Below are 27,984 nucleotides of genomic sequence, written 5' to 3'. Positions count from 1 at the left end.
CATATCTTGATTTTGACTGGGCATTTTCTCAAAGATTACATCAGTTCTGGATTTACCATTTAATGCCTAAATAATATTACACTTTACCGGTATGAAAATGTCAATGCATACTATTTCAAGGTACGAGGGTGGGTCAATAATTCCTTAGAAAAAAGCATTAAAACAGTTTTTATTTTTGTATTTTTTTTTTATTTCTCATCATAATCTCCTTGGAGCTCAATACACTTGGTTAGACGTTTCTCAATTTTTTTTAAACCGTCAGAAAAATAAGTTTTCGGAAGGTCCTCAAAATAAGCATTTGTCCGATCGATGACTTCTTCATTTGAAAAAAAACGTTGTCCACTTAGCCATTTTTTTAAGTTTGGGAAAAGGAAAAAGTCACTGGGGGCTAAATCTGGCGAATACGGTGGGTGGTCGACCAATTCGAACTTCAATTCTTCAATTTTAGCCATTGATCGTAAACATGTGTGAACACGGGCATTGTCCTGATGAAAGAGGATTTTTTTCCTGTTTAAATGAGGCCGTTTTTCTTCAATTTTGTTTTTTAGCTGGTCCAATAAAGATGCATAATAATCCCCTGTTATTGTTTTTCCTTTTTCCAAATAGTCAACGAAAATAATTCCACGTGCATCCCAAAATACAGTAGCCATAACCTTACCAGCTGATTTTACGGTTTTCGCCTTCTTTGGACATGGTTCGCCTTTCGCAATCCACTGCTTTGACTGTTCTTTCGTCTCGGGAGTATAGTGGTGTATCCATGTTTCATCTACAGTCACAAAGCGACGAAAAAATTCATCCGGATTGCGTTGCATGAGCGACAACAGGGCTTTAGAGGCCACCACCCTATTGCGTTTATTGTCGACTGTGAGCAAACGCGGCACCCATCTTGCAGAAATTTTTTTCATGCCCAATTTGTCATGTAAAATAGAAATGACGCTACTTTTTGAGATCCCTGTAACCTCAATTATTTCACTCAACTTTAATCTTCGGTCACTTAACAACATATCGTGGATTTTATTGATCATTTCTGGTGTAGTCACCTCTACAGGACGTCCTGAGCGTGGTTCATCCTTTGTTGATGTACGACCACGTTTAAATTCATTTAACCAGTTATAAATAGTTGCAAGTGAAGGAACAGATGTGCCGTGAACTAAATCCAACTCATTTTTTATTTCCTTTGCTGTTAACCCTTTTATATTAAAATGTTTAATAACAGCTATAAACTCAATTTTCTCCATTTTTTGTAAACAAGCAAATTTTTTTTTTAAATGTACGAGAAACACACAACAACCCGACCAATCTGATTGAAACTTCGCAGCATACTTAATCGGTAGTGCCGCTGCATGAAAACAAACCGCTTACAGTACTAGTCGCGCCACCTATCGACTTTTCTAAGGACTTATTGACCCACCCTCGTACATTATATTTTTTTGAATTAATATATAGTATAAGTAAAACAAACCTGAGTGGCACCATTCTAGTCATATAGAGTGGCAATCCACAATAGAGTTCATCCTCGCAGTCCTGCTTTAACGAATAGAGAGTCCGGCCTCTCAAAGGAATTGTCCGAGGACTATTCCTATCTAAGTTCAACACAAAGTAGCCTGTTTCCTGTCTTCGCATCATGTTAGATTCATTGAAAAATTGTCTGTCTGAATGCTAAAATAAAACAATATAGTCATTAAAAATCTGCATATTTCAACTTTGAAGTTGATGGCCCCACCAAACCACACCCGCCCCACACCACACCCGGTCTTAATTAGGCGTATCACGGGACCCTACGTTTGGATGTGAAGCATCATTTTTTTATGACTGGGAATGTCTCAGGACCAGTTATCCAAGACTAAGGTTGCCATGCACTCAAATGTGCTTTGACTGAATTTACATGACTTTAAGTTAAGGTACCTATGGGAGAGATGAGCATGTAGAGGCAATATTAAAAATTGTAGTAAGTAACAAATTAAAGCTAATACAAAACTGCTGGACATTCTAAGTGAAGAGATCTTCACGTTGGCAGTATGACACCACAAATTTACTAAATGCAATAAAATTGACTTTGTGGCGACCATGTCGGAAGGTCCGGGCCCAACAGCTGGTTTAACCGACTTGAGTAGCTCTTCCCTTTTCATACACATTTTAGGACATTCCCAGACGATGTGGTTAGCATACTGTATTTCTCCGCCGCATGGACATGTTGAACGGGTAACAAGACCAAGCTCAAAGAGTCTGCCAGCGAAGCCACCATGTCTAGTCAAGAATTGACTGGTGAAATGATCTGAAGTCAAAGTGGTTATCTCCATTCGCCATTTGATATTTGGAAAAAACATAATATATATGTGTGCCAGCCTTCGGTGGAGGCATCCCATTTTTTCTGCCAGGCATTTCAACAATAAAACAGTAAAGTTTGAGATATTTTTTGAAATCATTTGAATTATTGACAAATGAAATACAATAAATTATTACTTTCTTTATTCAAGGCTGAATAGACACAAGATTTAAGAATGTTAATATGAGGCGTCTAATTACAAAAAGCGACAAGTCCACAATACAATATTTTCGGGAAACAACATTTTTATGTTTCAAGCTTCAATTATTTGTTTTAACGTGAGATTATTTTTTCCGTTGTATTCTATGTCAAAATTAGAACCAAATGGCAATTTGTTTCAGCCGATAAACTCTTAAATGTAATAAATATAGGCAAAATAAAATTGGACGTAGCGCTATTTGTAGCTCACTTTTTAATTTACTCCGCATAAGGCACATATTTCCGTGGCACTGTCATAAGTTTACCAGATGCTACAGCATGGGAGACGCCCTTTTCAATATTGAACGTTCCCTTATTGGTTGACTTAAACACGCGCGAAATCAACCAAGCTTTAAATAATATGAAACACGGACATGGCGCTTCTTGTAATAAATCGAGACTTAAAATATTTTTTTTCGTAGGGTTATGTCGCGTTTTGGAATTTATAGATCAATAAATAATATTGTGTAACATTATACAAAGAATACGTGCGTATTTTTTTCTCGATTTTGACCAAATGTGGACTTATCACTTTTTGGAATTAGATGCCTCATATATAGTAGGTACATGGAAAAATATATATTATGTAATAAATATAGGTATTCTTTTTCAGACAGTAGTGTCGTATTAAAAGTGACACGATCACATAAATATCAAGGCTTTGAGAAAATTACAATAATATAGTGCGACTTCACCGGGATCGAACCCAGAGCCCCCGGATGATGGAGTCTAGAGTGGCTTACGCATTGAACGAGGGCTGCTGGATGGCTTTTCCTACCGAGGGCTCCAGGTTCGATTCTAAGTGCGCTCACAATACATCTAGTGATTTTCTCTAGCCATAATTGGTACACTTGCGACATGTTGTAGTGTCGCTTTACTTTAGGCTACGTCATTTAGAACAAGGTTCGCTTCAATGTCTTTATTTCATAATAAAATAAATTTATGTATTATTAATTTGTACAATATTATTACCATTATCCAGTATCGCTGAGGCGCTGGGTTATTAGGACCAGTTCTGTAAGGGTGTCCGACAAAGGTGGTTAAAGAGACTGGCACCATCACAACGGAGAAGGCCACCAGAAGTCCCAAAACCAACCCTGGTCTTCTCACCAGACTCATCAGTGGAATCTGAAACAAAATACACAACACTATTAGCTTTTTCAAAGAAAACGATGGATTTTTTTCCATAAAGCGGTACATATTTGTATTTTCTGTATTCTAAATTTCAATTTCAATATTTGTGGTTCGACATTTTTGTGATTTAACTATAAACAGTTTTCGTATCCAATCAGTCTCCGTTTCCGTCGAGCTGCTTGTTAAACTGAAGCGGCCGACTGAAACCAAAACGAAGACGAGACAGGATAGATTTTCTATCAGTTATTTGAAGAAATTATAATATTTCAATCCAAATTAGAAAAGTACCTAGTATTAAAAATATGGCAACATACCAATTTACACGTCAATTTAACTGGCAACTCTAAAAACGGATACTAGTTAGAGCAAAATTAATATTTCTAAGTTGGCGGATTGGAATTGAAACACGGCTTACTTTTCGGTACGAATTATTTATTTTTGTGTATTTGTGATTATTCATCAAAATATCTACACATGTTCTGCCGAATCTGCAAACTTCTTAATTAGTGGAAAATTAGTGGAAAATTAGTGGAATTATTATACAATTCCATATTGGGAAGCCATTTGACGATTAATTGCTCACCCAATCATTTCAGGATGGCCAATTTTTCATGTTCACATATTATGGCCATTTAACGTTAAAACATAACAATAATAATACCTATTTTATGGAACTGTTAACAATGAATTTAAAATTGTTTTGAAATGTTTGCAGTTTTTGACAGATGAGATGCTGGCGAAAAGAGTTAAGTTTTATACATAATTAATTACAGCTAATGTAAACAATAGTCCATGAGTTCTTTTTTTCAGTGTCACTTTCATATAATCAGACTCCGTTTAGTAGAAAAGTTTTTCATAAAATTTAAACTCACCGCAAACGTTGTTATAAAAATGATAAAGATGGCGCTGACAACTGCCATGTAAAGATCTCCGTTGATGAGACCCGAGCGACCCATGATGGGCAAGAAAAACATGTAGCCGAGTAGAGCAAGGTAACTTGAAAACACTAGGTGGGGAATGTGGATGAACAAGTGTACCCATACCCATTTGTGAACTGAAATCATAAAAAATATTTTATAGCGATTAATTAAGGGAAAGTGTCAAAACCAGTATGTATGATTTTTTGAAAAATAGTTTTTATTCAATAGAATTCAAATACCTACATATATATTTTTTTAATATGCATTAGACAAAATTATAATATGATTGAAAGTTGCTTAATAAGTTTTAATATTAAATGAGCAATGTTTTACTGATCTTGGAAAATGGTGACTGATGAATATAAACGACTTTGCAATCAATCACCAGTTTAATTCTATTTAACTAACAAACAAAGCTGGATTTGATATTTTATGATTATAATAATATACGATTGAAAAGTAACTTCAGAATCAAAAAAAATTCAAAAAAGTAAAATGGAGGCCACCGACTTTGAAACTAATCGTCTCATGTGGGCACCAAGGAGTGGAGATTATTTTAAGAGACGTTTTATGAGGAATATTTTTTAGCCATTCCCCTAACATGATTGGATTGGATTTTTGGAATCTTGCAGATGTGAGATTAGAACCCGCAACCCATGGCTTCAGTGGCAGATACTCTGCCATTGATAAACCTAGTGTCGCTTGTAATTAGAACAACCAGAGTATTGAATATAAAAATACTTACCAGATAGATATAATGGAGTTAAGTAAATGATGAAATTAGCAAGAGCTGAAGAAAGCACCGGCAGTAGAAGAATGGAAGCCGATCTAGCGCCTGACGATGTCATTATTAAAAGACCAAAAATGAAAGGGATTTGACTCGCAATCACACTAAGCTGTGTTGATGTTGATAGAGATAGCCCATACTGAAATAAATGAGAAATGTTTATAGTATTATAGTTATAGTAAATTATTTCATTATTCCTTGTTTGAATGCATACTTTCCGTGTTAACGGCTTGTAGAACCTAGTGCTTGTCGCATTGATAGCTTGTTGTAGACACTGATTTTAAAACTGCTCTGAATTGGTTCAGTGTTACATGTAAGTGTTTTTGCCGGAAGATATTAAATGATGTTTGGATGTGGGAATCGGCACAAAAGAACTGAGAAGATTACAAGGTGCTAGGAGAGGCCTTCGCCCAGGAGTGGATCGACCACAGCTAACAAGACGTATATAATATGTAACATATTTAATCAATACTATTACAAACACCTCAGTATACACTCAATCGTGAGAGAGATGAGACTAATGGTTTCAATATTGTTTACTTTCATGAATGGTCATTTAAAAATAATCTCATAGGGAGAATTTTTTTTGTACAAACATGTAAATAATTTAAAAAAAAGTGAATGGGAATGAAAACCATGTTTAAAGTTGGTTGAAAAATGTAATAAATGGCAGCTGATGAATATTTTCATATTGCAAATTATTAATTTAAGACGTTCACAATATGCCATTTAGAAACAAAGAAATATTATTAAAACAGTATCATAATATAAAAGTTATTAAACAGTAGAAAAGTGTAAATACAAAAAAAAAATATAAATTAGATAAAAGGAAATACACTGAATGAGCCAAGCAGACCCTATTTTAAGAATTTATAAAACAATGCCCACCTATAATACTCATTCTCACGCAGGTGGACTATGCCAATATCCGAAATGATTTGGTTGAACAGAGTCATTGCCCTCCCAATTGGCAATATAGCCAACTTTGCATCAACCTCCGGTTTATTACTAGTTTACAAGGAAAAGTAGCTGAATTTGATAGTCAATGAATGAACGTATGAACGATGGAAAAGTAGGTACTGAAAGAACCAGAGTCATAAAAAATAAATGAACTTTGAAATCAACAGCCTCAGACAGAGTTTTTTTTTGTATCAAAAGCCCGGTTCAGGTTACTGAATAAGTATTTATAACCTTCCTGGCGATGAGACAATGTTATATCGGCTGAATATGAGAGTTTTTATATTTTTTAGTATAAAAATACAAATAAAAGTAGATTAAAAGATATAGGTTTAAAATTTGAGCTGACCTTCTTTCTCCGCCATGTGTTCACAAGCATAGGGACAACACCATACGCAGCCAGTCCGGGACACCAATACAGAGGGAAGATGAGCCACACATTGGCGTACCATGGCATGGCCAACGGCGCCACTCCATCTATGAACGCCGCCATGATAGCTGTAGTCACAATAACTGCCAGGATTCCTGCCATGCGGGCACCAAATGCATAGCCCAGCTCTATCCACGCAGTGGCTGTTGACATTTAATATTCTTAGAAATTGATACTACATAATATAACCATCCATAATTCAAAATTATGTGGTATTTTTTATGATTCTTTGAACGATTAATTATCTATTCTTGGAGTGGTGAGGTGGAGGAAGTAATGTAGATATTATGTACCTAAATAACAATGTTACTTGAAGAAGAAATGTGTGAAATTTTTGACCAAACCAGGATTTGAAACCTGGAGTTTTTAGATCTTTTATAAATGAATAATTAAATTTAAATAACTAAACTGCCAGTGCATATATTGTCGGTGTATTGTAAAAAGGCCGAATCAACCATTTTGGTGAAATCGAGATTTTAATAAAAATTCAATATGTACCCCACTAGCTTTGTTGTGTAAAAACGGCGAAATTGTATCTCCACGGGAAAGTACTTAAAAACGATTATCGACTAAAATTAAATTAATTAAAATTACGAAATAAAAACCAAATGTGACATATTAGGCCTTTTAAAGTATTATATAATAATACTTATTATAATGACAATATTCTTTCTAAGGTTTATTATAAACTTGTTAGATGTTTATAATCATCTACAGGTAAAAAAAAATAAATGTTAAAAGTTAAAAATCCTCCTCCTGTAAAGTAGCATTTTGGTTAATTCGCACTTTTTACAAAACACCGACGATATACTATGAACCACTCCACCTACTTCATCTTGTACGAAAAAGCAAGGGCATGGTTATTTAAAAAAAATATTATCAACCAGCAATGATCTACAACCTGATATTAATTAAAGTGTTAATATTCAGAAATGACAGTCGACACCACTGGAGTAATTACAATCTGATCTTGTTTAGTATAAATTTATTGCTAACAATTATCATTTATAAAATATAGATTATTTGTAAAAACGCCACCATAGAAATAGTATTATGTAGTATGTATGTTAAATCTGTAAGTAAGCAGAGGACACTAGATTAATAGTTAAGGTAGCCATTGTTCAAGGATCAATTTAAAAACATCACAATAGTAATGGATGATAAAAATGTAGTATTTTCTGAAATCCCAAAGCGTAAAGTGTAAATTTATAAAGAAGAGAAAAATATCTGATGAAATTATTTATACCTGTTACCTATGAACTTAGCAAACAGGCAAGTGATGATATCGAGGAGAAATAAGTCTGTGAAAGATGATGAGAATAGAGGCCAAATTTAATGATAGAACCATTAGTTACCGATGACAATGAAAGCGTGAGAGAATAACAGAGAGATAGAGGAAGAGAATAATAGAGATAATTATGTACAGTTCTTAACAACTCTCGGTCCGTCGGGATCTGCAAATTCCAGCTGTGCCTCTTGCTTCGGCGTTGTCTCACTGCTAATAGTTACTTCCACCGGTGCCGGAGTAGATTCGTCTAAATTTTTAAAACTTTACAGACCAGAAATGACATTTTCCTCTAGAGACCTAGAGAGTCTGATAAATATTATATGAGGTACGATTTTATTAATACTATGCCATCATATTATTACCATTCTACATATATATTATTCAGTTCCATTATTATCTATTTTATTTTTACTTCACAGTCAGATAGTAATGCCAATATTTCAACATTTTTTGTAAGCAAGTATTTGATTTTTAATGAGTAGGGTTTGCATGTTATGAAAAAAATCTTAAACAACGGAATGACAAAGTCAAGATAACCTCTTTTAAATTCAAGTACCTACCTATCTACCTATTTGGAATCATTGGATTAACTTAACTGAAATCACACTGCTATATTGAAAGTTTGTTTACGAGTTTTATAAAAATATCTAACCTAATATGTAGACAAGACACTAGATACTCTATCTGCATAAAAAAACTGAATGTGTATTTGAGTGGTCCAAATCGGTCTTTTTCTTTATTAAATAATATGTATCTACTATATTATATTGCCTTTTATGTTAAATGCCTTTCCACCAATAATTAACAGAAATTACCATTTTCACCCCCAAGAATAGCAAATAATATGATAGGTAGGTATTTACAAACATGCTTTTTACGAGGAATGGTTGATTGTCATTTGCCTAATATTTGCTACTAAATCTCACTTCCGTCTCTTGATAAAATTGCAGCAATAGGCAATTATTAGAAAGTTATTATATACCTAATACAGGGTTCGAAATGACTGGAGCGCCGTTCCGGTTCATGAAATCCACAAAATTATCGTTCCGTCTCTTGGAAAAAAATAATTTAACCATCTGAGCTAGTAGATAGGCCATATAACAAAAAATCTATCACACTCATTTTTATAAAATATGCATAAAATTAAATGACTATGTTAATATTTTCTGAAAATTATGTAGCGCTCCGGTTCATAAAATGTTCCATTTCGAGTGCTGACCTAATATTAATATTGTTTTTTTTTTATATAATACTATAACAAGCCTAAAGTATTTAAATAAGACATAATCTGAACTATTTTCATATCTCAAGATTCGAAAATTCTCGAAATCAAGAATATTCGTTTTCTCGAGAATTCGAAATAGGTTTTTTGATTTCTCGAGAATTCTCTAGATTATTGAGAAATGAGAATTCTTGGGATTGGCCTTTTCTGATTATATCTCGATAACAACCTCTAGTATTAATCAATTAATTACCTAGTGGTTCTCCATGTAGATTTGTAATTCCATTATACTTTTCATCTGTCATATTGACAAAAGCTGAGTCGATATCACTAATGTTGGCCACCTGTTTCTTAGACGGCTTAAATCTGCTAAAATACTTTGGTATCTTTCCAATGAATTTATTCTGAGCAAGCTTCCCTTTGACATAACTTGAACTTTTTGGCAGCCATTTCCCTGTAACATATATAAATATTTTATATTTAGAAAATATATGGGAGAGTATTTGTGATTTTACATGTACCTACATATTAAAGTTTTTAAAAAATCATGTTATCAGGTGTCATTCATTAATTTCTAATTTTGTACATTTGTGACAACGCCAGTGGCCGAACACATCACCCGCCCTTAGTGTAGGGGGAGCTCTTTTTTAAATAAAGATACATGTTTGCATGTCTTATATTGTAAAAAAAAACGAAGAAAATATATTACATACAAAAATACATATTACATCAATTTTAAACTATTTTTTTTAAATTAATGAATAAGATTTAGTAGGTAACACCTCAAAAATATACCTACATATTAATAAAAATATTTTTGAATGAAAAAGTAGACCAAGTGGATCTCGAATCTCACATCTTTCACTATGTAACCGTTGCAGAGACAATAGAACATATTCTTATTTTAAAATGTGTAGGTATTTGGCCATATAGGCTATTGAGATATGGCTAAAAAGCTGAAAATCATACCCACCATTTTCCAAGATGATGGCCTTGGCACAGCATGTACAAGACATGTCATGATTTTTGATAAATTAGCACTATACATATCCAAAGCCTCGTCTTTGGTAATTATTTTCACCGAATATAACAGAACTATAAGAAGCTGTAAATAAAATAATAAAAAAATCTCACATTGTGACAGCCGTCCCATGAAGATTGCAATACTGAAAATGGAGAGTAAAATTGTGATGATGTTGAGAGCTACTCCAGTTGATACAGAGTAGCGGATGAGGAACCATCCTAAGAAGTCATAGTACACCATTTGACCACCAGAGTTAGCCTTTAAAAGAAATATAATATACTATTAAATTACTGCTATTTTAGATAACCAACTCAAACCAATAACATTGGATTAGGTAGGTAATAAAAAGAAACCTTTGGACCTTTTGACTTCACTTGAAACAGGTGATAGTAAATTTAGTGTCTATTCCGCAGTAGTTTAATAGTCACATTTTAAGAAAAATAATGATGGACAATAAAACAAGTTCATCACATACGTTTGAATAAGGACAAATCATCTCCCAGTTCTATTTTGAGAAAATCTAATTTCCAGATGGTCCAGGACGATCCCGAGGCGTCGAGACAATTGGGTGCCACGCAATCGAATGAAATTCAAAAATAAATGGACGTTCTACTTGGATTCTAATAAAGTACCTATAATTCTAAATGGATTATAGGTACTTTTAAAATATATATTTAATATTATTATTTATATTTAAATTATTATATTATTATTTAATACTTGGTGAGAATTTAAATATGCATTAACCCATAGCTTACGGGCCGCACAAAATTGTGTTTTTGCTAATTACTTTTCAAATGCAAATTAACACGTTAATTACAAAATTAATTAAAAGGGCCCGTAAGCATTGTGTTAATAGAATGTAAATAGAATGTAAATAATGATTTAATTGGGCATATGTTTAAGTTCTAACGACAAGAGAGTTCTTTTATTTTTATATAAAGCCTCAGGCATGATAATTCTCAGTCTGCAATAAAAGACATTATGTTTAGAGCAAAATGAATTAAAACTACTGAGTAGTAGATAGAAACTGGTTAAAATTCCTCGTATACTTTCTGTATAAAATCATAACGAACATCTATTTATTTCATTCAACATTGCGGGGCCCAATTGTTCTGGCGCCCAGTTGTCCCATTCCTTTTCCAGATTAATACGAGGGTGGGTCAATAATTCCTTAGAAAAAAGCATTAAAACAGTTTTTATTTTTGTATTTTTTTTTTATTTCTCAAAATCTCCTTGGAGCTCAATACACTTGGTTAGACGTTTCTCAATTTTTTTTAAACCGTCAGAAAAATAAGTTTTCGGAAGGTCCTCAAAATAAGCATTTGTCCGATCGATGACTTCTTCATTTGAAAAAAAACGTTGTCCACTTAGCCATTTTTTTAAGTTTGGGAAAAGGAAAAAGTCACTGGGGGCTAAATCTGGCGAATACGGTGGGTGGTCGACCAATTCGAACTTCAATTCTTCAATTTTAGCCATTGATCGTAAACATGTGTGAACACGGGCATTGTCCTGATGAAAGAGGATTTTTTTCCTGTTTAAATGAGGCCGTTTTTCTTCAATTTTGTTTTTTAGCTGGTCCAATAAAGATGCATAATAATCCCCTGTTATTGTTTTTCCTTTTTCCAAATAGTCAACGAAAATAATTTCACGTGCATCCCAAAATACAGTAGCCATAACCTTACCAGCTGATTTTACGGTTTTTGCCTTCTTTGGACATGGTTTGCCTTCGCAATCCACTGCTTTGACTGTTCTTTCGTCTCGGGAGTATAGTGGTGTATCCATGTTTCATTTACAGTCACAAACCGACGAAAAAATTTATCCGGATTGCGTTGCATGAGCGACAACAGGGCTTTAGAGGCCACCACCCTATTGCGTTTATTGTCGACTGTGCCCAATTTGTCATGTAAAATAGAAATGACGCTACCTTTTGAGATCCCTGTAACCTCAATTATCTCACTCAACTTTAATCTTCGGTCACTTAACACCATATCGTGGATTTTATTGATCATTTCTGGTGTAGTCACCTCTACAGGACGTCCTGAGCGTGGTTCATCCTTTGTTGATGTACGACCACGTTTAAATTCATTTAACCAGTTATAAATAGTTGCAAGTGAAGGAGCAGATATGCCGTGAACTAAATCCAACTCATTTTTTATTTCCTTTGCTGTTAACCCTTTTATATTAAAATGTTTAATAACAGCTCTAAACTCAATTTTCTCCATTTTCCATTTTTCCATTTTCCACAAGCAAAATTTTTTTTTAAATGTACGAGAAACACACAACAACCCGACCAATCTGATTGAAACTTCGCAGCATACTGAATCGGTAGTGCCGCTGCATGAAAACAAACCGCTTACAGTACTAGTCGCGCCACCTGTCGGCTTTTCTAAGGACTTATTGACCCACCCTCGTACTACGTATGTGATGTTGGTATATGCAGCAGAGTATAAATCTGGGTAGCAAAGACGAATCAAAATTATCGAATGCATTAAAATTATATCAATGTCTATTAAAGAAAGACCATGCATTGCCACACACATTTTATGATAACTGATGGTAGTTAAACTCATTTTCCCCTTGCAATATTGCTTTTGTTGCAATATGTTAACTTTAGTTCATTCAGGTGTAGTTATGTATTTTCGGGCAGTTAATTATTACATTATTATCTTAAATTTGTAAACAACTTATATTATTAATTAAACGATACAGTTGAACTTCTATTTTACATGCTCAGAATTCATGTTGTCCCGCTATTTGTGTTTAGTTTCTACAATCCCGTTTTATTTCAATATATTTTAGTATGTTTAATTTCCAGTTTTATGTTTTTATTTCCCGCAATTTACTTTGGGAATAATCCAATTAATTTATTAAATCCAATACATTATATTATTGAAATGAGTTCCAGATGTGCATCCTATTTATAGATGTCATGACTGCAGTGGTCGAGACCATGGTTATATCATACGCAATGCGATTGTTTAAGTTTGTTATTTTGTGTTGTTGTCTTTTAATTTACACCCATTCAAATAATGTATCAGCAAAGAAAATTTTATCAGTTTAAAAGAAAAGAAACATTATCGAAAAAGAGTGAAAGACCACGTTGACATAATATACTCCAAACCAATTTGTATGACTTTTAATAAAAGATTTGTTTTTTTAAATTTTCAATTCTTAATTTTTCCCTTAATTTATATTTTTTTGTTAGCCGCTTCAAAGATGTAAAATCGGGGTTTCACTGTAGTTATTACCCAGTATGTTAATAATAATATATTGTTATTAAATAATTAATTGATGTCCAAATCACAAACCTTCATGTCTCTAAGTTCATGTGCATGTCCGAGTTTCCTGAGGAGTGCGAGAATGTTATTTCCAAGATGTTGATGGCTGCCTGCCGGAATATATTCTTCCGAATCATACTTTGTGTGATACACATAGCCATTGCGGCAAAAGGCAAAGTCCAATCCTGGAGACATTTCATTATTATTATTATTATTACAATTGGTACATATTATTATAATATAACATGCAAAGTTGTCATTTAACTCAGAGAGTCATTTATGCGTGGATAGGATTTAACAATGATGCACCACTAGTGTGTTTATCTGAGTATTGTCAGAATATTACGAGTATTTTAGTTATCCAATCTGTCACCCTCCTTGTTTAAAAATGTCGCAGTCTAGTGTGAGGATAGAAGCCATAAAAATACTAAACATGAAGAGCTTGAGATGTTGCCTTATTGAAAAAGAAAAAGATGATGCATAAGATTTTATCATTGTAATAATAAATAAGCTTACCTGGTATGTTTCCAAAATCTCTGAATATTCTGAAATCTGTATCAGATGGAATGGCGCCATTTTGAAATAATTCTTCTCCGACTATTTGACCGTGTGGATGAGGTACACTGTCCGCATAATACTACAAGAAGACAAATGGATGCAGGGAATAATGTATATTCTTGACTGATATTGTTAATGGCTGAAGATATCACTCTGCTCCATCGATTTGTCAGAAACTAATGAGATAACTAATGTCAGAAATATTCTTCACCAATCTGTGAGACAACCGCAGAGACTTCTGTCAAATCGTAATTTAATTGTGAATAGTGTCCTGGCACGTGCAATATTTTATGTTTAACTATCGAATTTTAAAGTAAAAACAGTAAAAATAATATTACAATATAGTACATGATTATTGCTATTATTTCTTGACAAAAACTTTTGGTGTTTGAAACATTAGATAAATATAAAAATACTCTTTCGAAAAAATCATACATTGGTTTATTCATTCGATGTTTGTTATGAAAACAAGTGTCTCGAAGACTTGTAAGTTTTTGTATTCTCATAGTATTAATTGAAAACAATCTGTATTCTTACATTTAATAGCCAAGCATTCTGCGGTCCAGATTGAAAGAGTAGCGCTCTTCCCCCCAAGCCGGCTGATTCCAGATTCAAAACCAATCGAACACTCTTCGCCCATTCGTGGGTTAAAAACAAATGGCTGCCCTATAACATTTAAATTTACATTATTTACCTCTAATATATGAACAGTACCTACATGTTTATAAATATCGCTGGGGATGATTGATTATTGTGTCATGCCATTTTTATTTGCTTTGTCGAAAGTTGTGAGTGGGAAGTTTTTGTTACATCGCAGTTCTTTGGAAGAGAAAGATTTAGACTTGTTAGCAGTTGACATAACGTCGCTGTAGGATTGGTTTGTCGAATAGAGCAAATGTAAAATGTTCAGGAGATGAAAAACAAATTACATTATCTTATATTTAAATACATGTAGGTATTTAAATTGTTGTTTTTACAGCATATGAATGCTGTTTTCATTACAATGCAATTTAAAGAAAACGGTGGTTCTGGTCCATTTAGATACAAAAAATCATTCTGCATTAAAAGGTTGATTTCAACAAAAACGGATATTCGACAAACCAATCCTATAGCGACGATAAGTAGTTGATTTTTATTCACTGGCAGTTACACTTTTGATTTATATGCCTGTAAAAAGGTTTTGAATGTAGCAGTCAGTTACTAAGTAATGACGCACAACGGTTGATGATGTTTTTTATCTTGGTTCTTGCATTATAAACACCGGAGGTTGCGAAAAACAGATTAATCACAGCATAAGAATCGTAAAGGTACTAATGATATATTTGACAAAATATGGAAAAATAGTGCTATATCAAAATGGACCAAAGTTCAAGACTTTGATCTTTTTCATTTTTCCATAAGGTGTTGGTCACATAGTCACATAGAAAAATAATAATAAGAAAAGACTCATGGTTGGTGTAAACATCAAAGGGTGTGCTGGAACAAAAAGGGTTGCTATGGGTCTATCAATATACTGCCGTACTAAGCACAGAGGCCGTAACTGACGTATTTAGGTATTTTCATGTTTTTAGATATTTGGATTCTGCAGAGTTTTTGTATAAGATCGGTGAATAAATCCAAGCCGTAACTGCTATAGTTACGGAGAAATCAAGGGTTTTAATAGCCGTATCTACGGAGTTTGAAAAATAAACTCGATAAATACTAAGCGATTTGGTTGAAACTATCATTTACTAAGGCATATTAGCCGTATCTGACATATATATGGCTAATATCAATACATAATAATAATAATAATAATAATAATAACATAAATCAAATTTTCAAGGTATGTAAACAAATCTTAAACCAAAATTAACTATTATAGGCAAATAAAATAAATAAAAAGTTCCCCAGTATTAGCAGGAAAAGTAAAATAATATGAAAGCTCAGATCTCCCACTTGCCTAAAATGCAGATACGGCCTCTGTGCTTAGTACGGCAGTATACTCAGCTATTCAGTCGGCGGAATGCAGGGATCATTGAATAGATATAACTGGGCCATTTTAAAGGAATCATGATCACAAAGGTTTAATTTATAAATCATTAGGTACATTTTGTTATATATTATGTAGATAGAGTTGAGAAATTATTGTTTGACACCGCCAATGTAATATGAAAGAAAATCTGACATCTGTATACGATGGCTCGGACTGACGAGACAAGGAATCTGCAAGCTGTCAGTGATGTGTGGGTACTTTAGAATGTATTGACAGGTAGCGACATCTATTGTTATAACCGACCACTGCATGTTTATTGCCCAAAAGTTTACTCACTTGCAATGGCGTTTCTTCAGCTCCATTAAACAGAAAAATAATGCTGTGTGAGAGCCTCACTTCAGCAATGGAGAGTACCCGAATTAGTTCCAACATCACAGCGCATGTTATGGCGTCATCGGACGCACCTGAGACAAAGGTACACAATCAATTGCTGAAATATTTCAATAATAATAACTATTGTACAATGGAAACATAAGGAACGTAAATGAATCCATATTCACAATATTATGTAGATATCAAGTTCCAAAACTTCTACAAAATCGGTAGGTAGGTAATTGGAAAAAGGAAATAATGTGAATCTATTCTTACCATCGCTGGTGGGAACAGTGTCATAATGACAATTCAGCAAAATGCTGTGTGACGGATCACTGCCTTCAAGCTTGGCGAGGACATTCTGAATGTTTTTGTAAATATTTGTAAAACTCGGCACAAATTCCAATTGATAAGCTCCACTTCCTTTTTGTACCTGAAAGAATTATGAATAATATGGATTGAAAAATACATTTAGCATTTCTTAAGGGACATGCAACCTATTCTTAAGGGTGAATTTGAATGTACCTGAAAGAGGAGTGACTGTGATGGATTTGCAGCTTCGCTGGCTTGTGTCAGCTCCTTCATGATGAGATCGGGTGCTGAAATCTCGTTGGCAACATCTCCCACAACTCGAGGACCCAGCCTCGTCAAACTTCGTAGACTATTCCGTGATCTCTCCCCACTGAACAAATGTGGAGTTTTCAGCTGCAATCAAATAGACTACCAGATGAATAAAGCTTCATTTGCTCAGGACTTCATAAATATCCATACTAAAATGTATTTTATTTTTATTTTTAGAAATATTAATAACCATGTCCTTGCTTTTTCGTACAAGGTGGTTGTTAGTAATTTGGAACAATCACAAACACCCAGGCTTTGAGATAAACACATAAAAATATTGTGTCCTGACCGGGAATCGAACCCAGAACTCTCGGGTGGAAGTCAAGCGCCTTACGTAGTGCACCACGAGAACCGCCTACCAACATGTATTGGTATTTTATTTAAAAAAAATTTTTTTTTGACTATGTCCGATCCTAAGAAGATCGTATGGGCATCCACACAGTGGAGGTTTGTATTAAAAGATTTTTGTTTTTACGAGAAATGGATGTTAGCCACTTGCTCAACAAGTCCATACTAACAATATCGTAGGTATTTTTCAGACCCATAATTCAAACCTGGGACCCATGACATTATAAGCTGACTCGTAAAAACTATAAGTATTTTAAAGTAAGAAATATTTTTTTCAAAAAGATTTTTTCTAATGGTAATATTTTCAGAGAAATAGAAAGCGCCTATTTTTTGGCAAAATGAAGCCGTGTTATTATGTGTATTAGTGTGTATAAGTGTGAACAATATGTGTAATATGTATTCTTAATCCAGCGAAAACAAATAAGTATGAATGAAAAAGTGTGCACAATTTTGTCGCATCACCCAAAATATATCTCAACTATTATGGTTTAGTTTAGGTAGGTTTAATTGATTTTTAAGAGATAACCAACACCATCTGTAAATTGTAGTCTTAGTTTATTAAAAACAAATTCGTATAACTAACAAAGTTTAATCTGCACTATTTATGGCGGATCTTAACAGCCTACCTCCACCCTTCGCTACTGATCAGTGGTAACTACATAAAAAAGAAATCATTAAATTCATGTATTTAAAGAAAAAACATTCACTATCAGATCTGACTATCACATCTTATCTTTGAAATAATTGTGCCAATGACCTATTTTATTTAAAAGAAAAAGTTTCTTGATTTTATCTTCTTATCCACTTTAGCAAAAGCTTAGATACATTTGTCCGATAAAATTAACGAATGTTATAATCTGCTGCGTACATGAGGGCAATGTCAAATAAGTTAGTTAGTGGATTTATTTTATATGGGTTCACAAATTGTTTGGTAGCAACACCTTTATCCATCACAAATCCCAGTCGATTAACGTAATCGACAGTTTTATGATGGCAATAAAACAGTGGGAAAATTATTTTATGGCTGCAATTAAAAGATGATTTAGCAATATTATTGTAATGGTAAATAATACAATAATAAATTATTGATTTAATTTATTGCAGTTTGATAAGACTCCTAGTACAGAAAAGTTTAATCTACGAATTAATGGAGTGCTTATTGATGTAATAGACATGCCTTTATTTGAAAATTAAAATTACATGAATTATATATTATTATAATCTTGCCATTATAAAATTTGTGGCGTTTCTCGAATGAGTATGAGTTGTTACCAAGTACCTAGATTTTTCTTACACTAAGCCGGATCTCATATCAAAACTCGTTTCACCTGCAACTTATCCAATACGTCAATGTGACGTCATCGTTATTCACAAAACACACGTTGCCAAATATAGCTCCGCAGATTGGTCGAATGCGACTGTTTAGTTTGAAAAAAACATCTGCTGTTGCAATCGACAAGTTGCATGCTCCGAGTCGAAAATGCATACAAGCACCTATGGATTGGTCATTCCTATACTGGCTCGCCGATCTCTGTATCCAAATATCTATACGTTTCGAAGGTTACGTGCGACTGTCGCTAGGTAGATCTGCGCGGTCTTCATATGCAACACCGGATTGCCGTTCTTGGAAGGTTTGATTTATGGCTGTGCGGCAGACGAGGCGAGTTTAGATGTGAGGGCTGGCTAATAGCCGCTAACACCACCAGACCATGTGGCCATTTTCAAGTCAGTTTCAAGAAACGGAAAAAATACAAATTATTTAGGTAACTGTCATAATAGTGATTCTTCTTCTTCATCGGAACCTAATGGTTGCGGATTGTAACCCAAATGATTCAATCAAACAACCACTCCTCTAGGCATTCTGCGACACACAAAGCCTGTGACCAATAGAAGACTCGTGGCACTCATGAATTGATGCCATCTGGTGTATCCAATGATTACTTTAATATACCGATGCGGCATGTCTAAAAGACAAGACAGCACGGATGACACAAATGGACACTAACAATCCTAATAATTATGACTGTTGGGTCATGCGCATTCGATAGACATTTGTGAATGTGAAAGCTCGCAATAACGCGAATTTAGCACCCATAATTATACATGCAGGCTATGTGTTTATAGCTAGACTCAAAGTGTTGAGTGTCTGGGTATGAAGAATGTACCCGTAAAATTGCGGTGTTCCGCGGTTAAAGCGATGAAAAGTGGCACCTTCTGGATTTTGCTAATTATGCCCCCTCCCGCCATCTTAAAAATCAATAAAAAAAAATATGGATAATTTTTCAAAATGGACACCTCCAAATAATTATTAGCTCGATTTCAGTTTTTTGATTTTCTGTGAAATAGGATACATACATTCTGTTCAAAACGCAAGGAGCAAAACCATCAGGACTTATGGATCAGAATATTAAGCACTCACCAAAAATGAAGAGAGGACCCTTGATATATTTGACAAGATGATTTTAATAAGCATTATCGTAAACATAGAAGAAAAATGCATCTAGGGAATGACGTGGAACTTGGACTTCTAACATCTGTTTACGGAGTTGCTAGGATGGATTAAACGCTGCCCCCCAAAAATTATATCTTCCAATATACCAAATTTAATTCCGACACTCAAAGATAAATTGACATGTTGACAATACATCAACCATATCCGATCCTAATAAGGTCAAAAAGGCCTCCACAGAGCGGAGGTTTGTATTAACAGATTTTTTTTTTACGAGAAATGGATGTCAGCCACTTGCTCAACCTATTACGTCCATACTCTGACTCATACGAATTGAAAAACAATATGACGTGTACATGCCAGATCCAGGATTTGAGCCTGGGACCCATGAGGCTATAGGGCAACGCTTAAGCCATGCGGCCATCATAAATAATAGAAAATTAACGAGGATAATTAAATTCGTACCAAATGAACATATAGGCATAATATGAACTCACCAAGTCTTCAGCAGTTTGGACTGTAGGAAGAGTGTGATCTAATAAGTGCAGTGAATAGTAGAGAAGACATCCCAACAGCAGAACCAGCATTGGCCACTGCCAGGAGAGGGAGTGAATGTTGTGACGTGGAACTTTTGAGCCGTCTCCCTCACGGCTATGATGTCGGACGGGTCGGTGTCTGTTTTGGGTCATCTCTGAATGTGGCCGACTGTTGTCTACATCAGAGTGGTTGTCAAAACTATGTCTGGACCGTTGAGACATTTTACCTAAAATAATACAATTTTATGATATAAGAATGCACTCTTGTGTATCTGCCACTCATCTGCCAGTGAAAGTTTTAATATTTTTGATAAATTCTTAAACAGGCAAAAATATTATATTGTTTGAGACTTTGACAGTTGTTTCTTGTATTCTCTGGGTGCATTTTGTAGAAGAAAACTGCACTTTTTGAGAAGAGTATCAAATTTGGCATAGTTTATGTCCACACTTGTCAACAATTATGAAGGGGCATCACTTAAAATTTATTCCTTCAACAAAATAGTGGTCATGATTCCGAAATTGGTTGCCATAAATTTAAAATTATTTTAATATATGCAAATTAACTTAATTAATCTAACATGGGTGTGGACATAAAATGTCTAGATTGGTGTTCAAAAAGTGCAGTTTTTATCTTTAATTACGTGACTAGCTATGTCTATTTTGCCTGGATATAATGATGAGACTTGATTTTATTAGAGACAATTCCTAAAATTGCTGATTAGATATCCTAAAAGAAGTATTGATTACCAATATGAACTGTTTCTCAGAGCATTGATAACAATAATTATAAGAAATGGTATTTTCATTATACTTAGTTAAATTCGTCATGCAATGGGTACTATAATTTTACGAGAGGTGATATCATTAAAAAAAATATAGAATGTGATATTTTTTATCGATGAATTCCCAAATAAACTAGATATTTTTCGTCCATTGATAACAGATTAGTCGATAATCAGCCTCGATGTGTTTTGTTTGACAGTTTCGGCAACATCAAATAGATAAATAAGAGATAACATTGTTATCTAATAGCGTAGAACGTTGTGAATATTTTCTCTTAAAAATTTAGAATCGACACATCTATTGCCCTGCCCCACTGAGTATTGTGAGATAGAGATCTTTCTGTTGTATCTTTTCGCTTGTTTAAGTGATCATGATGTTGCATAAATTATATTCACAAATTCCTATTACTTACATAAACAACCATTTCAGATTAAAATTGAATCGGGTATTTTTATATAATATCATGGACTAGGTGTTACCAAAGTGTTAGCCATGAGTGGTTTATAGGGAGGCTTTGGGAAATTCCAATATTTTCACTGAACATTGACACTAGAAACACTGTTCTAACGCCATTACAATAAAGGTGATATTGCTATAAATTCCCGATGCGTGATATCGCATATTGGAAATTGCGAAATTTTGTCACGTGACGTCTACCTATACATGTGCGAATGTCGCTGTGCGCGAATTTACTTGCTAGCTACTGTACTGAGTGCGTTGTCCGTTAATAATATCATTGGAGCGAATAGACAGAAATATGTAAGTACTTACTAACTGATTGAAATATTTAAGATGTTGAGAAAAAAAGGTTCTTGTCTGTTTAATGGAAGCAAGCGACAAACTAATTTTGAAAATAGCAATATATTGGATTATTAATTGTTAGCTTAGGTTAGGTTATCATTCTTGAATTCATGAATTTTTCCGAAATCGGCTATGAAAATTGCCGCTTTTCCAGCCTGGATTCCAGTAAACAGACTTGTACCATAAAATGTTATTGATGACAACATTAAAAAATTATTACTGATTATGTACTTACATTAAAAATTGATAATTATTATTATTTAACATTTAAATGACACATCTCCACAACCACAAATATTTGAATGATGTGATTATTTTAGGATTAATTTGTTTTATTGGAGTTGTATAATGATATTCTCGTAATAGACTTTAGCAGCATTATAAATCAGAGATAACACTGGATTAGTCAAAATTGTTATCCAATCAATACATATTATTTAATTTTGTAGAAAGACACATGTTTTCATTGAAAAATGGATTTATAGAATTAAAATAATATCATGCATTTTTTTCATCATGTTTCGGAGAGAACAATTTATATGTTATAATATTTATTATAGTGCCATGTAAATGATTATTGTGGTATACCTAGTATCAATAGTAGAACTATCCCACATATTTATGGTATAGTAAAGTATAGTTGTCCTATTGATAGCAGACGACTCAATAGAAATTTGTGTAAATATATATCTACAAAGTATTTATTAATTCGCTATGTTATTATGAAACATATACCCCGTTTACATATGCATGGATATACTGCTGACAGTATGTATTATCGCGGCCATAACAAGAAAATGCACATATAATCATGTATTATCCTGCAAGTTGTAATATTGCATGCATGAATCAAAAAATTTTGGAAGATTCTGAATTTTCACGCGTCAGTTGTGATTTGTTCGATATCTGCGCCTGCGCAGTCGAACGACAGTGGCGAACCTGCTGGGAAAAAAATGAACTACACCGCACAGTGACTCATTTTGAGGTTAACTGATTTTAACGACTGTCAAATATTACCGTAAAATGACAACATTTCGTCTTGCTTACTCTTGAAGTATGAAATTGTAGAGACAGTCAGCACTTTTACATGTAAACAGTTATTATCGCGATAGTTTAAAATAGACACTATTGGTGCAAGTAAATCCATGCACGCGTACAGGCGCTATTATAGTAAAATGTAACTAAAATAAATTAATATGTAAAATAAATATTATTTATAATTAATTTTAATAAATATTTATTATGATAAATCTTAATTACCTACGGTAAATATTTATGAGGATTAATTACATTCTATAAACATACCACATAAGCGTGAAGTTTCGATAGTTTTGACAGAAAATATGTCATAGTTAGCGAGAAAAACGATGCATTAGGCTTTATGTAAGAGTAGTCGGAAGTAAAAATGGTAAGAATAATTAAAATGATGTACCTACTGAGCAATGTCAAGATTATGTTGTTCCACTATAGACGCTCATTGCTTATAGAGGCCAGAGTGTGGAAGAGGGGTAGACCCACAAACCGCTGCCAAAGTTTTAATAGTTTCCAAAATTCAAAATAATTGAACTTACCGTATCATCAGTGTGCATTAAAAAATTTAACACAAAAAAGTATTGATTGAATGGTAGAACTTCGTAATAATAGTGAGACACGGACTTAATAATATTATGTTATTTTTACATTTTTTTTGGAATTAGGAACAGCTGTTACATATAATTATGACATTCTAATCCAAGCAGTCACACACCTGTCAGCGTAATTGTTATAGTCGTAGTGAAGTTAAAATATTTTTAGAATAGAAGAAAATGTAACGGATACTTGAAAGTGATGCTGAGTATGAAAATAAATGATCGTTGGAAGAGATTTTTCACTGCACATAACATTGTGCATTGTAAAGTCAGACAATAGATTTGTGTTATTATTTTATTGCGGTAAAAACATTTGCAATACAAAGCACTATCATTAATTAAAATATTTAGATCACAAGTAAGTAGCGAAAGATATGTAAATTAGGCCGTAATCTTGTTTAGATACTTAAACCGACGCATATAATTATATTAATTTGTCTATAGCTAGGTACCAATGCAAAAACATTGAAAATCCTTTCCAATTACCATCAATTAATCCATCCATTTAATATATCTATGATGGGCAGACTTATGAGTATAACTCCATTTTTAGTCATTTTACGAAAAGTTTGAAAAAACACTCCAAATATATGAACGCATCACGACAGCATAAGTCGCAGGTAGTCATTAATTTATGCGTCTATTAGACTAACTTATAATTGAAATTAATGTTACGTGTCTATAAGCACAAGTGTGCACTTATATTCTTAAACCACAACAAAATATGTTTTGCAACAATCCGGTAGGTTTTATCAGTATAACTTGTACTAGTCTTCTGGTGAATATAAGTTTTATCGGTATAAAAATGACAAATCGTCTTTTTGGACTTCTACCATTCGACCATCATAGATATAGTGGGTAGTCTAATTAATTTTGTCCGTCTTGTAAATTAATATTGACAGCATTAATAAAATATAAATTAATCATATTTATTATTGACATGAAGGTTAATTATCACAAATAATATAACATTAGGTACTGTAATATGAATTCAAAGTAAAAGTTTATAATCTTTTAAATAATTTTTAATCTATATTATCTTAAATTTTAGTCAGTAGGCATAGCAAAAAATATTGTAATCAATTTAATTGTTATTCAATAGGTACCTATATACTGAATATGCTAAATTTAAGAATGTAAAATTCTATTTTATTGAAAACATTTTCGGTGGAACGGTATCTTAAAATAATATATTCATTATGTGTGGGATATCTTAAATCAATAATTTGTGATCTATTAATTATTAAGATAGCGTTTACTTGTAAGTATTTAATCTTATAGTAATGTAAGTTAATATGCGAACGGTGGAGGTAGGCTTATGGAGGTTCGACATAAATAGTGCACACTAAATTTTATCAGTCAAACTTATTTGTTTTCGTTGAACTACTAATACAAATTACAGCTGATGGTATTGGTTAGTTATTAAAATTCAATTAAACCTTGTCTAGACCAAACCATAATAGTAGTGGTAGGCTGTGGAGATAATTGAATAACTTTGTCAGTCATACTTATTTGTTTTCATTGAATTTAATTCAATTAAATCTTGCCTTACCAAACCATAATGGATATTAGATAAAAAATATAAAATATCTAAAATTATGTGTGATTTAATGGCATATTTTAAAGACAGAAGAATATTTTTAATTCACCTAATGTCTACTATGGTTTGCTTTTTTTTTTTTTTTGGTTTGCTTTAGGCAACGTTAAATTGAATTTTAAAAACTAACCACAACCATTTCCATGTTTTATTCTTAGTGTTGAAAACAAATAAGTATGACTGACAATGTATAGTTTGCACTATTTATATCGGATCTTCACAGCCTACTTCCTCCCTTCTCCATTGAGTAATATTATTATACTTTTATGTTATTTAAAATTCTCCATAATACTTGTTTGCCTTTCATTTACCTAAGTATTTCTTTCTGATAAAATCTCAAATAAAATTAAAATATATTAAAGCAATTATTAAAATAAATACAATGTTATATTATAATACTTAACCTACGGTATGTTATTATTATATCCAAGAAAGCCACGGGTTGACGGTATTTGCCTGCTCTTTCACGTTTCCACTAATTCACTCGACACTCTGTAAGTAATAGTACGATTTATTTATTTTTATATTGCACTGGGGAGATACATGATGGAAGTTAGAGTATCAACTGGAAACTGAGCCGGTGTTGCATGTCTGCTACTACTTTTGATAATTGATTTATCAAACTCTAGTGAGCGAGACATGTATGATAAGATAGCCAAATTGTATTGAATTCTAATCTTTAGCTAAAAAATATTATCTTGGTGATTTTGCTAAGCAAATTTTAGTTTTTTTTGCAATCTACATAGGTACTACTGCTTCCAGTATTAGATTATACTATGTTAACATATTTTTTTTTTTTTTTTTAAAACAAATATGTATATTATAAATAAATCTAAATACTCAGTGTGCATTAGTATAAAAAATATCGCCTAGAGTTCCCTGGATACATCGTCTACCTAAAACAGTGACCGCATTCACTTTTTTGATTTCAACGGTTATTCATTGCATCTGGTACTCATTTGAGTAACATTCACTTGTTCTATCAGCCAGTGGCGAAGGGTGGAGGTAGACTGTTAAGATTCAACATATATAGTGCACACTAAACTTTCTCAGTAAAACATGTTTGTTTTCATTGAACTAAAACTATAATGTGTAGATAGTGTTTGTTAGTTTTTAAAATTCAATTAAACCCTGCGAAAACCAAGCCATAACAGCTGATGATAGTCGAAAACTATTCATTTATCTAAAAAATATCTAAAACTATACTATTAAATCATACATACCTTTGGATATTTTAAAGATAGAATAATATTTTTTATCTATTATAGTTTGGTTTAGACAGGGCTTAATGAATTAAAAAAAATAACCAACAATATGTTTAATATGTATTTTTAGTCCAACAAAAACAAATAAGTATGACTGAAAAAGTGTGTCGTATCGCCCAAAGTATACCAAAACTATTATGGTTTGGTTTAGGCAGGGTTTAATTGATTTTTAAAAACTAACCAACACCATCTGTAAATTGTAGTCTTAGTTCAATATAAACAAATACCTTTGACTAACAAAGTTTAGTGTGCACTATTTATGTCAGATCTTAACAGCCTACCTCCAGCATTCGCCACTGGTATCAGCCAACCGACAACCTATCTCAGTCACCTCTCTGTGTAACAGAGGAACTCCAGGGTTCAAATATCTAAAAACCCAAGTGACTAGAAGTCATATTTTTGGCTTCAACTGAAAGTGTTGCTGAACTCGACAACTTAACAGATTTATCTAGGTGAGATGCTGTAAGTGTATCTGCCACGGTGGTTTCCTAAATCATACATTTCCCCCCTCTTCATTAAATAATCATACAATCATCATATTTAGGTTATAGAATTATAGATGCGATGTGATGTGCACGTTTTGGATTACAATTACTATAACGGCAGTTTAAACCAGATATAAACGTACCTAGGTATGAGTGGCGAAAGGTGGAGGTAAGCTATTAGAGGTCCGAAAAAAATAGTGCAAATTAAACTTTGTCAGTCGTACTCGTTTTCATTGAATTAAGAATACAAATTGCAGATGGTTTTTTTAATTCGATTTAGGGGCTTCCTATATGCCAACCTAGGGGCGGCAGGTTATAATATAAAAGTATGGTGAAGCAGGCTAGTATGGTGAAAAAGTATGGTGAGGCGGGCTGATAATCAAGATGCGGCAAAATTTCCACGTTAACATAATATTATACGGGTACGTTATAATGACCAAAGTAAATCCTCCGTGATGCCCTGAATTTTTTTTATCACGTCGCTATTTCTCGTAAGTTTTCGGCTATTGTTGGTCTGCTTCATTCAGTTGTATGAGAAAGCCGATTCTTTGCCCCTCTTTTTATTTAATATCTCTATGATGCCAACAGAGAACCTAGCGGAAAAATACAAAGCTTGCAATTTGAGAATTATTTTTGATAATTTACAATTTCAACTGTATTAAATAATAAATATTTATCTGAAAACATTAAAAAGTTTTTTTTTTAAGTCAAAGATAAACTTACAATAATTGTAAATGAATTGTGAATTTGTCACATATTTGGTACATAGGTTACATTATTATTACATTATTTTTATGGTTATATTTATTATGAGAATTTAATTTAATAAGTTTTCAATTTTTTACCGTTTAGATTTTTGACTAATTCATAGTGTTAATATTTTTTATATCTATTTTAAAAAACATCGATTTTTATACAAAATATAAGTAACTTGAAATCCTTTTTACGTCCTTGAAAAATGTACAAGAGAATTTTTCGAAAAAATATATATCCAAAACT

At 33.0% G+C, this 27,984-nt stretch overlaps 1 protein-coding gene across 1 annotated transcript in view; it reads right to left on the bottom strand.

The window, feature by feature from the left end:
- LOC147075037 (endoplasmic reticulum metallopeptidase 1-like) overlaps positions 1-27,984 on the bottom strand; it is a 426,619-nt gene that overhangs the window by 3,813 nt on the left and 394,822 nt on the right. The window contains exons 2-16 of the mRNA XM_085942825.1: positions 20,388-20,653; positions 16,998-17,177; positions 16,749-16,905; positions 16,437-16,564; positions 14,663-14,791; positions 14,084-14,204; positions 13,598-13,752; positions 10,397-10,544; positions 9,516-9,716; positions 8,177-8,287; positions 6,672-6,895; positions 5,324-5,504; positions 4,531-4,712; positions 3,497-3,652; positions 1,463-1,659 (exon numbers count right to left, since the gene is read on the bottom strand). Of these exons, the coding sequence (XP_085798951.1) occupies positions 1,463-1,659; positions 3,497-3,652; positions 4,531-4,712; positions 5,324-5,504; positions 6,672-6,895; positions 8,177-8,287; positions 9,516-9,716; positions 10,397-10,544; positions 13,598-13,752; positions 14,084-14,204; positions 14,663-14,791; positions 16,437-16,564; positions 16,749-16,905; positions 16,998-17,177; positions 20,388-20,648 (2,531 nt within the window). The 5' untranslated portion in view covers positions 20,649-20,653. The remainder of the gene's footprint in view (positions 1-1,462; positions 1,660-3,496; positions 3,653-4,530; positions 4,713-5,323; positions 5,505-6,671; positions 6,896-8,176; positions 8,288-9,515; positions 9,717-10,396; positions 10,545-13,597; positions 13,753-14,083; positions 14,205-14,662; positions 14,792-16,436; positions 16,565-16,748; positions 16,906-16,997; positions 17,178-20,387; positions 20,654-27,984) is intronic.

The sequence above is a fragment of the Rhyacophila brunnea genome, unplaced genomic scaffold (assembly GCF_057557595.1).
Source record: "Rhyacophila brunnea isolate RB1 unplaced genomic scaffold, BYU_Rbru_1.0 scaffold_15, whole genome shotgun sequence".
In the NCBI taxonomy this organism is placed as follows: domain Eukaryota; kingdom Metazoa; phylum Arthropoda; class Insecta; order Trichoptera; family Rhyacophilidae; genus Rhyacophila; species Rhyacophila brunnea.
Note: the sequence above shows the minus strand (reverse complement) of the source record. Positions and strands in the feature narration are given on the sequence as shown.